Raw genomic sequence first — 13,361 nt, 5'->3', positions numbered from 1 at the left:
CCCTTGACTGGCAATGTTAATGTAGCAGTGGACGTTCTCTTCAAAATTAAATTTTCTCCCTCTCCTACGTGTATTCCTCTTCACCCAGCCTCAGACAAGGTGGCATTACTCATTGCCAACGAGGACTACCGGTCAGCTGTCCAGCTGGTTGCCCCGGGCAGCGACATGCACAAACTGGCCTTGAAGCTGACCTGTGAGATGGACTTCAAGGTGGTGTCGTTGCTGAACCTCAGTCTGGCCGAAATGCGGAAAGCCCTTGATATCTTCTGCACCCTCCTCAACAACGGAGTCTATGGTGAGAGTCCAGATCTCTTGACTGTGCTGTGAAATCAGAAACATTGGCAGCATGTATCTTTTGCTACTTGAAGCTGACAGCCTGTTCGTGGCACGAAAACTATCACAAATTGCTCCTGGCATTGTATACATTGCGTAGACAAAAACTTTTGCATTCATTTTACTTTTGCTAGTCTTAGCTCCTCCAAAAAGTTGTGGAGCCTGTACAATGCCTGTACAGTGACGGGGCGATCATTAACGATCGCCCCATCACTGTACAGGCATGCTGACCTTGAAACATTAAACTGCACATTACTTGAACAAGAGACCATTCTGAAGCAATTAATTTTCACACAACAATAGATACATAATGTACTCTTAAATGAATCCCACAAGGATTGGAACAATCATCCCCCAGCATTCCCACTGATTCCCACTGATCAGTACGAGCCATTCCCTTTAAAACTTTGAATTGAATAAATTATTACTGTAAGATAAACAATGAATTGCAAAACCAACTGATGTGTCATTGTAATGATAAATAGCTGATTTGTCAACATATCTTACTACTACATGATGAGCATGAAGAACAAATAGGCAAATTTCAAAAGTCTCCACACCCAAACCCCATTTTTCCAGGTCTCTTCTACTTCAGCGGACACGGCTTTGAACATGACGGTCAGACGTACATGGTGCCCTCGGACGCAGCCAGCGGTCACCTACCAGAGGAGTGTCTGTGTGCCCAGGAGGTACAGGACAAGATGCAGAGCAGGGACACTGCCCTCAACTGCATCCTACTCGACATCTGCAGAAAGTTGTGAGTCCACACTACCGCCCGGGGTCTCTTGTTTATTATTCAAATAGGAAATGGAGATGTGTGCCATGCTTAAAATTATATTTTGTTCAACTTTTCTTTTTACGACAGCAGATGTTTGAAATGCAATTTTTAGGATTGTTCACATGTTGTAGTTACAAATTAATCTACAGTAGCCATGTTCAGACGTATTTCTAGTCGGAGTAAAATTTTATGGCGCAGCAATTAAAATTCAAATTTATACTTATCTTATCACGACCCTGTGTCTACACGACAGTCATGGGAAGAAACTGAGACCAATTTACCACGGCCTTCCCGGGGATCACCGTGGAGGGTCGGTGTAACTTCCGGAAGTGGTAGTGCCGTGCACGTTGACCATACAATTGTTTTTTACCAGTGGCATTTGTTTTCTCCATTCCCGTTGATGGAAATTTCTGAGCGCTAGCTTCTTCGTCGCAATCGACTAGGTTAGAATTGCACCACACGGGCACATGTACTCACAAAATGTCAACATTGCAATTTGCTCCCGGAAGTTTTACGTAGGTCGTAAGGTATGTAAGTTCAGAGATACTCCAAGTTCTTGTCCACACGGGCAATTTACTCCGACCGTCTAGTCATGGTAGCGAGATACTCCTGAGAAAATTCAGGAGTATCTTGGTCGGAGGAAGAGATCATGGTAAGTTCCTCCAACCGGAGGAAGTTACCACGACCTTGTTCAGATGGGCACTACTCCAACCTTTCCTCCGAAGTTACTCCGACCAAGCTTCCTCCGACCCTTCCTCCGAAGTTATTCCGACCGCAACTGTCCTCGTCTGAACGCAGCTAGTGTGTCTTGAAAAAGTCAAAAGATATAGAGTACCAAAGTGATGGTGTCACAGTCTTTTGTTATAGCTGGGGTTGGAACCAAGTGCGAGCATGGTTAGAAACAATAGTCTTCATAGACATTCGGGCCAGATGACATTATTTAGAGCCAGTTTCCATGGTAATGAATGACTATGACGTCACACTCTTGTACTGTATTGCTCTCTTAAAATGCAATTTTACCTTGTTTATGCTTCATGTGTAGTGAGTGGAATGCCCCTGTTTTTCTTTCTTTTTCATAGGAATGAGAATGCGCAGGGACCAACTAAAAAGTATCACCCCATCGTAAAAGGAAACACTGTGTTTGGCTATGCTGCGTAAGTATCCTTGTGCAGGACCGTCGTGAAGAAAAGGTTGTGTCTTTCTGTATAACCAGAGCAATGCCATTGCGCTCAACTTCTTCCAGTTCACATGGTATTCTTTATTCTGTCAATATCCTTTGCCTCCTTTTTTCTCTTTATCCAGAAAGGAACCATTTATTCAGGGCTCAACACTAACATTTTTCTCAGGTGGCCTGTTTTGGCCACTAAATCTTTGACTATGAAATTTTGGTGGCCTGGAAAGGAAATGTAGTACTCTTGTAACGTGGGGAAAAAAAAGGATATGTAGAGTTTCATTCTGAATTTTAGTTGCCTGATCTGGCCACCAAAAGATAAGCTTTTTGGAAATTTGGTGGCCCAACATCAATTTTCAGTGGTCCCGGGCCACTGCTGATGTCAAGCCCTGACTTATTACTTGCATACTTTTCATTTCTTTGAGAAGTAGATCTGTCAATCTTTTTATGGCAACTGATTGACAAATTGCCCAACATTGATGCAGATAAGAACCTGATTATTCAGTGCTTTAGTAGTAGCCATGATGATAATCTTGGGCATTCATACTCAGATGGACTCAAACCAGCAACCTCCTGATTGCTAAAACAGATGTCATGTTCCTTTCAAGATATGTTTGCTAATAATCAAGAAATGGCATTAATATTTCAGAAGGTAGGACTGCCACTTTGGTCATATTATATACCACTGTTGCCATATCTTTTAATCAAAGAAAAGTTCACTAGTAATGATTTATGATATTTTCTTCTTTTTTTTTCGATGTGTATGTATGTGTGTGAAGCTTGACATTGTCATTTATCCTAATGGACATAGTTTTTCTGTTGTATTGCATTGCTGTCAATCCACTGATGTTTTTCAAATGTACAGTGCGTACTAAAAAAAAAAGGGAAATATCCAGAATGCTGCCATTTCATAATTGTCCACTATGGAGAACGCAACTGTCGGTTGTAACAAAAAGTTGGTCCATAATCTTCAATATGGCCACATTTCCAAAAACCTGATCACTCCAACAAAGGCCAACCCACACAATCCATTTTTCTCTGTTCATATTCAAGACAGGTTATGTTGACAGCTAGACTACATGTACGTGAATACTGTTGAATATGAACAGAGAAAAATGGACTCTGTGGGTAGGCCTTTGTGGGAGTGACCAAGGAGGTACTAGGCAAAGCCGCTTTGCCTAGTACCTCCTCGGAGTGACCAAAGTCTTGGACAGGTGGCCATGTTAAAGGTTATGGACCATGGAAGGTTAGAAGAAACCCTAAACACCATCCTGCAATCATGGAGGTTGGCCTGTTTATTTTACCACATTCATTGACAGATCTCATCCATTTCAGTGAGACATTCAATGTTCCTCCATGATAACACTCAAACTTGGAAAAAATGCAATTTGTCATCATTGTCTTAAAAGTTAATGTGCTCAGGTAGGCCCTATGCACGGCATTTGCCAACACGATTAGGTATCAATGGAAAGAAGAAGAGTTCTCCTTTCCTCACAACCAGCATTGTAGTCTTCATAGTAGACAATGATGAAATGGTGGCCCTCTGAAATTGGATTACTTTTTTTTATATACACAGTCTAGATGGTAGCTCACAAGGTACCACATGGCATAATTACTTTTACGAAACTCCATTTTCAAACAGCCAAACAAACTCAGAAGCCTATGAAGTCAAGAGTGCTGGCTACGCCGTCTTCACACACTACCTTGTCAAGCGCATCCATGAGATCGAAAATGTCTTCATCTTGCTGTACAAGATCTTAGAAGGTTTGTTGTCACCATGGCAACCGTAGCCTGCCTCCAGTACCTTGATACCACTATCTATTTAATGTAACTAAACCTCTCCTTTCTCCAGAGAGGGAATCATGACACTGAGATAGACCCATTGCATGAGGAATTTAGTGCTTCTTTTTAGCTTCACTCTTCCAGAGTCCATTTTTGTGGTGTGTGTGTGTCTGTGTATGGTGTGTGTGTGTGTGTGTGTGTGTGTGTGTGTGTATTTAGTATTAAGAGCAATTGTAACCCTCCATGACAAAAGGATCCCAAAGTCGCTGACGGCTGAGCCGAGAAAATTGAGTTTGATCATCAAAATTGGTGGAAACCATCAGATTTCTGTTTTTGGCATAACTGTAAGAGGAATATGTTTTGGGGGAAATGAAATAAAGCAAATTTTATATGCGGATGATATTTCGTTGTTTATAAAGGACATAAAATCTTTAAATAGGTTACAGTATATTTTTGATGAATTCGGGAAAATAAGCGGTTTAATTGTAAATAAAGAAAAATTTAATTTTTTGTGGATGGGTAAGGATACAGATAAACCTGTATTATCTGTATCTGGAAAATATGTGGATGCAGTTAAAATTTTGGGGGTGAATTTTGTAAGAGATGTGAGGGGGAAGAATGAGATCAATTTTAAAGAAATATTAAGTAGAATAAAAAAGTTGTTAGGATGGTGGAAACAGCGTGATTTAACACTCATGGGAAAAATTCATTTGTTGAAAACTTATGCATTATCAAGGTTAAATTATGTTTCATCACTCATAGTTGTTCCTCAATGGATATTTCCTGAATTGGATAAGATGGTTTTTGAATTTTTGTGGAATGGTAAAGACCGGGTAAAAAGGAATATTATGTATCAAGATTATGTTAATGGGGGACTGCGAATGATAAATTTTAAGCTGTTTGTTAAAACGCAACGTATTATGTGGTTGAAACGTTTATTGTATGGTGAGAAGAAATCTGGGTGGAAAATGTATTTTGATTTTAGTTTTCGATCAGTAGGAGGAAGGTTCTTATTTTTATGTGACTATGAATGGTCTAGATTGACATTGACAAATCCAGTTCCACCTTTTTATTTAGAAATGGTTAAGGTATGGCAGGAAATGGATAAATGTAGGAATTTTGAAGATGAAGTGATGAATCCAGTTATATTTAATAATAGAAAAGTATGTATAAAAGGGAAGAGTATTTTTGATTGTGATTTATATGAAAAGGGTGTTTATAATGTACATCATATTTTACAAGGAGGTTTTATTAAACCCGTTGGGTATTTTCGAAATTTAGGTATTATGGAAAATGGTATATTTAAGATAAATGATATTTATAATGTTTTTCCAGAAAAGTGGAAAGAGTCCACAGGGAGTGTAAGGTTTCAGCAAATTGATGTATTAAATTATGATATACAGGTGAAGATTTTTGGTAAGATATTAGAATTTCAAAATATTAAGTCAAAAATAGTGTATGAGTATTTTGTTACAGCTTTACAAGAATTGTATACTCTGGAAATAAGATATGGTGAAGTGAAGTATGATTGTAGTGATAAGGAAATTAGACATTTATTTCTTAGACCTAGAAGCACGACTTTACTTAGTAAACATAGGGAATTTCAGTTTAAGTTGTTACACGGGGTGATATATACAAGGGAACATTTGTTTAAGTTTGGTTTTGTGAATGATAATCTTTGTTCTTTTTGTCAATTGGAAAGGGAAACTTATTCACATATATTTTTTGATTGTGTGAAAGTAAAGCCGATATGGCAGTTTCTTATTGAGTTTTATGATTTAGTTGAGTTAGAAGAATTAGAATGGAGAGATATCTTTTTAGGTTTACGAGGTAGTTCAAATAGAATCAAATGCGTGAATGCCTTGATAATTTTGATGAAAATTGTAATATTTCGGTCAAGAGAACAAAATAAGTTACCCAAGAGGGAAAAGATAAAGAAATTTGTTTTGGATTTTATAGAGGAGGAAAAGAACGTTGCGGTTAAAGCAGGTAAGCTCGGTTTTCATTTGCAAAAATGGGAGCAGTTGAAACTTTCATAGAGTCAGATGTATGGTCAGTTTAGGTTTTAGCCGTTTTAATGTTTAGGAATCGGTATATGTATCAGCATTATGGTGGTCACTTTTTTTTTCCCCCATGTAAAATGTTTAGTTAGCTTCGGTTTTAATTTGGTGTGTGTTTAACTGTCAAAGAAACAGGTAACCAAGATACCACAAATATGCAGTGTGACTTGGCGTGCAAATGTTGGTGTTTGTGAGTGCGCACTGGTGGGTATGTTGTTGTTGTTTTGGTTGATGTCTAGTGCATATATGGGTGTGTGTGTGTGTGTGTTGAGGGAAGGCTACGGGGGTGGGGGTATGTTAGTGGGAAAATAGGTGGGGATGGTTAGGGTCATAGGTAGATGTAGTTAGGTTAGAGTAGAGTAATGGTTAGCGGGGAAATAGGTGGGGATGGTTAGGGTTAGGTAGATGTAGTTAGGCAATGGTAGAATAATGGTTAAGGGGTCAGGCAGGAATATGATTTGTTTTGATGATATACACATATGGTTATTTTGTGCTGTACGGGGGGGGGGGAGGGGTGGTTGATAGGTTAGATAGAAAAAAAAATGATGAGTTTTGTTCGGTTAAGTAAAGAATGCTTTTTTAAATATGTTTTAGGAACTGCTGTATTCTCAAGAGAGTGTAAGAGAATTTATATAATGAAGTGGATATTGAGCAATCTGATCAAGTTGATCAAGATTTTTTTTTCCCTTTTAAGAGTTATACTTTATCTGATATATTTATGTATATAGTGTGTGCTCTGCCAAAAAAAAAGAAACAAAAAAGAAGGAAGTTAAGTGAAAAAGTGATTGAGTAGCACACATCTCTTAGTCGGTGTGTGAATGATAAGGCACATTCGGATTGGCTTGATTAGGCTGATCAAAATAGCTTTTTCTGAGAATTATGCAGATTTTTATGTCATTTCTTTTATAAAAACAGGGTATGATTTGGTAAAAAGAATCAAATATATTGTACTGTATGTTTGAAAAATGATTTAGCAGCACAAGAAAGAAGAATGCAGCTGCTTTCTTTTTTTTTTTGTTGATGGACGTATTAATTTTATTGTTAATATGGATTTCACATTGAATGAAACTCAAATAAAAGAATATTACAAAAAAAAAAAATAAAAAAAAAAAAATAATGTTGTAGTCTAGTGTTTCGTCTATGTATCATCTGCCGAAATTTCGATGCTAAATGATCAAAGGAAAGGCAAGAAATTAGCGTTTTTCTTGGCCATGATTTTCCGAGTTTGAAACATGTCCAAAGATTTTGATTTAGTGCCGCAGATAGGCTCCACCCCAAGCAACAAGGGAGTGATCTTTATTGGTCAGTACATGGCATCCTGGTTACTGATTGGTCTTGCATAGACCGCTGGCATTAAAGCTTGATTGAGCATCGCAGAGGCGGTTTTCTCGAAACGCTAATTTCGCATACCACTGGACATGGTCACATAAAATCATCATTATCTCTGCAGCTGAGTAATTTAATGAATCATGTTATATACATGTGTGAAAGTAAAGCGGAAGAGTAAGGGAATATGCCGTTTTCGGAAAATTGACCTCCCTCGACTTTCGGATCCTTTTGTTGTAGCGGGTCGCAATTTATGACATGGACCCAGCTTCCAAAATGAAGTCCTTTGGCCAACCAGAAAATTCCATTAACCCAAATAGCACTGAGCGAGAGATGATGTGAAGGCACTGTTGTTATCCATCTTCAGATGTCAAGAAGGACAAAGACGCAGGCAACAGGCAGTTCCCGGCACTGATGGGTGACTTGAACGAAGGCCGCACCCTGATGGACGTCATCTCGTACACTGGACGCACGACGGAGTTCAACTCGCGGCAGATTGCTTGGGAGAATGCACACAGTATGTTCTCTAAACTCCTCAGTTTGGATTCTATTTCAGTTTCAAGTATTTAACGAGACGTTCATTGGATTGGTTCGAAGATTACTGTTATAAAGTCTTATATGAATCTGCACCTTACAGCATGTCACTTGGGATGGTTAAAGTAAATATTGAGTAAAGGTACTTGTATTATGATGGTATCAGCATAAATGCAGGAAGGTGGGAAGAGATTAGTGCTTATGAGAGCAAACTCAAGTGTAGTGAAGTGAAATTATAGTGTACACCAACATTGATAAAATTATACCCACAGTTTAAATATGAAGAGTTTGATCACAAACGAGTTAACACCATTCTAGTCAATTTGAGATATTTGCAATAGTCTTCATAATTCCGTTTGTGTACTGTAAAACTGGACATTTTTTCATGCTCGGCCAAGTAAGATGAATTTTGAATGTCTTGATTCCTTGAATCTAACCTTTAAATGGTGTTATGTCTAACAAATAAGAATATTTGCATGCTTTTTATTTTTACACTGTTTTCCAGTCACGTGAAAAGAAAAAAAAAATTTCCACACCACAAAAAATTTCCACTTTTACAGTATGTCTATTGAAGAGAAATATACATGTTTCTTGTCATGGAATTCTCTGCAGAGCTTCCCCAGGACATGAGAGTGGAGAGTAAATTCGGCAGCATTGTACTGATCCAGTACGAGTCGCAATTTTCAAACGTCATGCACATCGTCACCATGGTGCTTGACCACATGTGCCCGGTCAAGTGCGATGCAAAGCTCGGGCATTTCCCTCTTCAGCTGGACATCAAAGTGGACGAAGAATTCAGAAAAATGGTACAAACACTTAATAAAATTCTCACACATACATGTGTTTTAACCTGTTATACGGATAGGCTGATTTTTGCTACAACACGCATTTCCCGTAGACACTTCCCTAAGTGTACTTGGGACTCATCCTCAACGGGTTAAGATCACCTCTTTGAAATGGATGAGGGCCTTGAGGTGGGTTTGTTTCTCAAAGCACTGTACAACAATTTTAACCCACTATAGATTCCACAGCAATTGCTGGGCAGTAATAAAGCAGTCATAATGCCCAGTTTTGTTGTTAAAAGAACTGCTGTTGTATTTGAAGTTCATGCAATGATTGCAGCTTTCTCAGGGGTAGGTTGCTGGGAAACATGATGTTAGTTTCTGAAAATGACAGTTTTTGTGGAATGAATCTCAATGTCACGATGCATGGTCAGACTTTGACAGATATCAAATTCTTTTTTGGTCCCTGTCCATTCCATATTTTGTTGTTTTCTAAACACTGAGTAATTGAAGAATCTCTAAAAAGAATATTTCACTTTTATGTAGCAAAAGTGAGGAGTGAGGGGCACTTTGGTGTAAGTTTTGTGGAAGACTAGTTACTGGGTGTCATTTCCAGCTGGAGTTTTACTGCAATTTGGAGGAATTACGTGTATAAAAGAGAACCAGTTCCACATTGAGGAGTAGTCCAGTGGTACAGTCACACAACAGGACATGAAATGTAATGATTGCTTTAATAGCATGTGAATGATCTTACAGTGGAATGACAGTTGTCATTCCTGAAATAAAGCATTTTAGCCTACGTATAGGAAGAGTTTTTAAATTGCCACTTGGATTTCCAAGGACATGGTGCATATTATATTTATTTGTGTTGATGACGACATCAAAATATAAAGCCACCATTGTTGTTTTTTTAAAAGGAACATCTATTGAATGTTTTATGTTTGTTTATTGATGAAGTTTTACATTCACTACATGTATCATCTTTCAAGTGTGCACATTTCAGTGTAGTGCGGTTTGTAAGGGCGGTGATTTGGCTCAGTTGGTAGCGCATCTGCCTCCTCATCCAAAGGATTCGGGTTTGATTCCCGAGTCTCACTGAGGAATGTCGTTTGTTTAAGCATTCCGCCTCTTCTAGTAATAGGCAAATACTCTGTCCCTCGGATAGGGCATTAAATGGAGGTCCCGTGTGTGAGTTTAATAGCCATGACTCGCACACGTAAAAGATTCCACTTCACTCATTCATCACAAAGAGCAGGGTGTTTAACCCGGTGAAGTAGTCCGCCTGCCTATACCCACACATGAAAATGGGCAAAATATGCCGACCCCTCGTGCACCCCAGGTGACTCATAATAGTCTGCAAATGGTATCAACCAGGCACATTGTGCCATACTCTTTAATGAATGAAATGCAGTGTGTTACATTTTTATCACAGATTGAAGGAAAGACCAAGAGGTTGCATAAAGAGTTGTCTTATTAGTGCAGTGTCAGCCAGTAAGGATGAGTGGTACCTTTCTTCATACAGAGCTGTAAAGTTTACTGATATTATCAATTCAATCTCATTGTTCTCCAGGAGATTGACGGCAGGGTTTGTGATGTGCGGTGCCGCGTCACCAAGGTGCAAAATGTGCAGAAACTTGAGGTGAGTCCAGAACGAGGCAATCAGGGAGGACTCTGCTTAGACAGAAACATTCAGCTTTTTGCGACAAAAAAACTTTAATATTACCATGACAATAGGATTTTTCTATCATATCATCGCTGGAGTGACAAGACCTCGTATCTCAAATTTTAGTGAAAATGACTTGGATTAATGGTCAGTTAATCAGTTATCATGTAAGTGATGTCCTGTCCAAAGCCTAGATGTCTTACCCCAAAAATGAAGCCTGTCAAAGGAAAGGCTATCCCATTTCATACAGTTCTTTGACTGCCATGTTTTTTTGCTCTCCCGAACATTTGACATTTTGTAGATACGAGGTCTTGTCGCTCCAGCAACAATATACTGTTTAAGCATATCCAGTAGTGTGACGTTTTTGTTTCATTTATGCTCACCAATGAAGCATAATGTTTGTATATTATTTGTTGTTGTTGTTGTTGTTAAGGGGGCATTCAATATGTACCAATGTGAGAGTACCAATGGAATGTGTTTATTTCTAGTTGGTGAGATTGATGCAAGTGAAGAGTTTGTTTGCAAAAACCGATAAGTCCATATTTGCCAAATGGAGATATTTGCGTTTAAAGGTCAAGAAAAATAAAGAGAATGATAAGAAAATGTTTGCTTCTTGTGACCATAACTTCAAAAATGTACCTTTATATGTAGTGACCAATACATCATTTGAAAGGTATTATTTTGTACTTTATGACAGGAACAGTACTTCAAAATCTTCAAAAATGGACTTATCGGTTTTTGCAAACAAACTCTTCAAGTGTTGATGGGAGATGTGACTAGGGGAAAGCAAGGGTATCGGTATAAAAGATGCAGTAGGAGTACCAGCTGTATTTGGAAGAGGGGAAGTGGTAGAGATAGTAGTCGTGTTTGGAGAAGAAAAAAGGTAGGAGTGCTGGTGGTACAGGTAGAGGAAAAGTACTGTAAAAGTGGAAATTTTCGCAGTGTTGTAATTTTCGTGCATTTCGCGCAACCTGAAACTAGCGCGAAAATAAAAGCACGCAAATATTTTTGCTTGCCATATGTTCTTGTACTTACTGCCTTGATTCCGCGGAATTAAAAACACGCAAAACTCTTCTCACCGGGCCAAGCGCGAAAAATTAGTCGCGCGAAAATATCCACTTTTACAGTAGTTCAAGTGCTGGTGGTATTCATAGAGGAAAAGTGGTAGGAGTGCTCGGTAGAATAAAAGTGGTAGGAGTGCTTGGTAGAATAAAAGTGGTAGGAGTGCTTGGTAGAATAAAAGTGGTAGGAGTGCTAAGGATATCTGTTGAGGGAAAGTTGTTGGAAGGATAGTGGCTTTGGTAGATCAAAAGTGGTTGGAGTGCTGGTGTCATTGTAGAGGTACATAATGAAATGGTAATGTTCCGTTTTCTGTGAATTAAGCTTCCATGAGGTCATAAAATTCCCTGACAAACTATGTAAAACAAGCAAATTAACAATTGATACATTATTCATCACATTATAAAGCACTATTCTAAAGTTTGAACATCATATTTGTGACCTCAAATGGTTAGGTACCGGTACTTATGTTATGTTATATATATATATATATATATACAGAGACTTTAAAAAGGGCATTCACTGGAGCACCGATTATTCTCATGTGAATTCTGAGAGTGGAATTTCTCCAGTAAATTCTGATCCATCACATGCTCTTTATTTTCCCCTTCTTCATCTTTACTTCTCACAGCGTGACCTGACCTTCAGGCTCATCCTCACTTCCACCAACCTCCAAGGTCAGAAGTACACCGAGGAGCACTCCATCACTATCGATAAACCGCTCATCTCCGAAGTGTGGCTATTGGATACCGAAGGATATCCAGACTCCACGTCATATTCAGAATCCTCTTCATATCCAGAGTCCGCTTCAAACTCCCTCCTTTCTTGAGTCCCCATCGCCCAAACATTCACCTCTATTTCCCTTTAAATACTGTAAACCCCCAACACCATCATGGAACCACCAGTAACCCAATCTCCCAAAGTCGACCCCCATTCTGTGGCTCTCACCAATCAATTCTTGTCCCTAACCTCCCTATCCCAACACTTCATTCTCAGGAGAAATGATGGTCATTAAATAGTATGAGTAAGGTGGGAAAAAAAATTGTCTACTCGTGTTCTGGGCATTTGCCCTTTGCAGTTGTTAACAGTAGAAGACAAGTCCCGAGTGTACTCTGGCAGGTGCCTATGGGAAATGCCCATAATAACGAAATCAGCTTGTCCTCGTTAGGTCAGTAGGTAATGTCACCCACATCAGAGTACAGATATCAAGCAGGAAAGTAATGAAAGGAAAAGATAATAGTTCCCGTAGCAGTACCATTTTATAAGTAGGCCAAAATACGTGGTATAGATCTGATATTGACCCGTTTAGGACGAGTCCTGAGTAAACCCGAGTATACTCGGGTAAGTGTCTATGGAAAATGAGTGTTGTAGGAAAATCAGCCTGTCCTCTACGGGTGAACGTTTAAATCATATCTTTCTTTTTTTGTGTGTACAAAATTGGCAGTAAGAACATGAAAGTATTAGATGTGACCAGGTGTAACATAGAGGCCAAAAGATGAGAAAGAGGTTCTGTCTTAGTTTGTTGTTGGTTACCATTATTTATAGTTCTCATTAGGGAGCACTGTGGCAAGGTGGATAAGACTCTTGACTTTCATTTAGATATCACGAGTTTGAATCCCGTCAAGTGCCTACATTCTTGGACAAGATGTTTTTACTCATCATGTCCCTCAATAGGTGTATAAGTGGGTACGTACATGTAGCAGTGCAGCGTAATGGCAGGCTACCCTTGACAAGGAAGACTGTATTATTTTTTCTTAATGTGGAAGTGTGTTTTAAAAAAAACTTGATGCATACAGTAAAGGGCAATCATATTGTAAGTTCATTCTTGTTGAAAAAGGCTGTAGATTTAGCATCTGAAGGAACTCTGCCTTCC

At 38.8% G+C, this 13,361-nt stretch overlaps 1 protein-coding gene across 1 annotated transcript in view; it reads left to right on the top strand.

The window, feature by feature from the left end:
- LOC139713063 (mucosa-associated lymphoid tissue lymphoma translocation protein 1-like) overlaps nucleotides 1-12,988 on the top strand; it is a 42,807-nt gene extending 29,819 nt beyond the window's left edge. Inside the window, exons 6-13 of the mRNA XM_071624825.1 lie at nucleotides 89-295; nucleotides 913-1,090; nucleotides 2,191-2,265; nucleotides 3,925-4,046; nucleotides 7,818-7,967; nucleotides 8,597-8,790; nucleotides 10,337-10,405; nucleotides 12,120-12,988. Coding sequence (XP_071480926.1) covers nucleotides 89-295; nucleotides 913-1,090; nucleotides 2,191-2,265; nucleotides 3,925-4,046; nucleotides 7,818-7,967; nucleotides 8,597-8,790; nucleotides 10,337-10,405; nucleotides 12,120-12,317 — 1,193 coding nt within the window. The 3' untranslated portion in view covers nucleotides 12,318-12,988. The remainder of the gene's footprint in view (nucleotides 1-88; nucleotides 296-912; nucleotides 1,091-2,190; nucleotides 2,266-3,924; nucleotides 4,047-7,817; nucleotides 7,968-8,596; nucleotides 8,791-10,336; nucleotides 10,406-12,119) is intronic.
- The last annotated feature ends 373 nt before the right edge of the window (nucleotides 12,989-13,361 follow it).

The sequence above is a fragment of the Diadema antillarum genome, unplaced genomic scaffold, assembly GCF_040938485.1.
Source record: "Diadema antillarum isolate AM-2024a unplaced genomic scaffold, OU_Dant_1.0 seq00001901_RagTag, whole genome shotgun sequence".
Lineage (NCBI taxonomy): Eukaryota > Metazoa > Echinodermata > Echinoidea > Diadematoida > Diadematidae > Diadema > Diadema antillarum.
The sequence above is the reverse complement of the archived record's forward strand: the minus strand, read 5'-3'. Positions and strand labels throughout refer to the sequence as shown.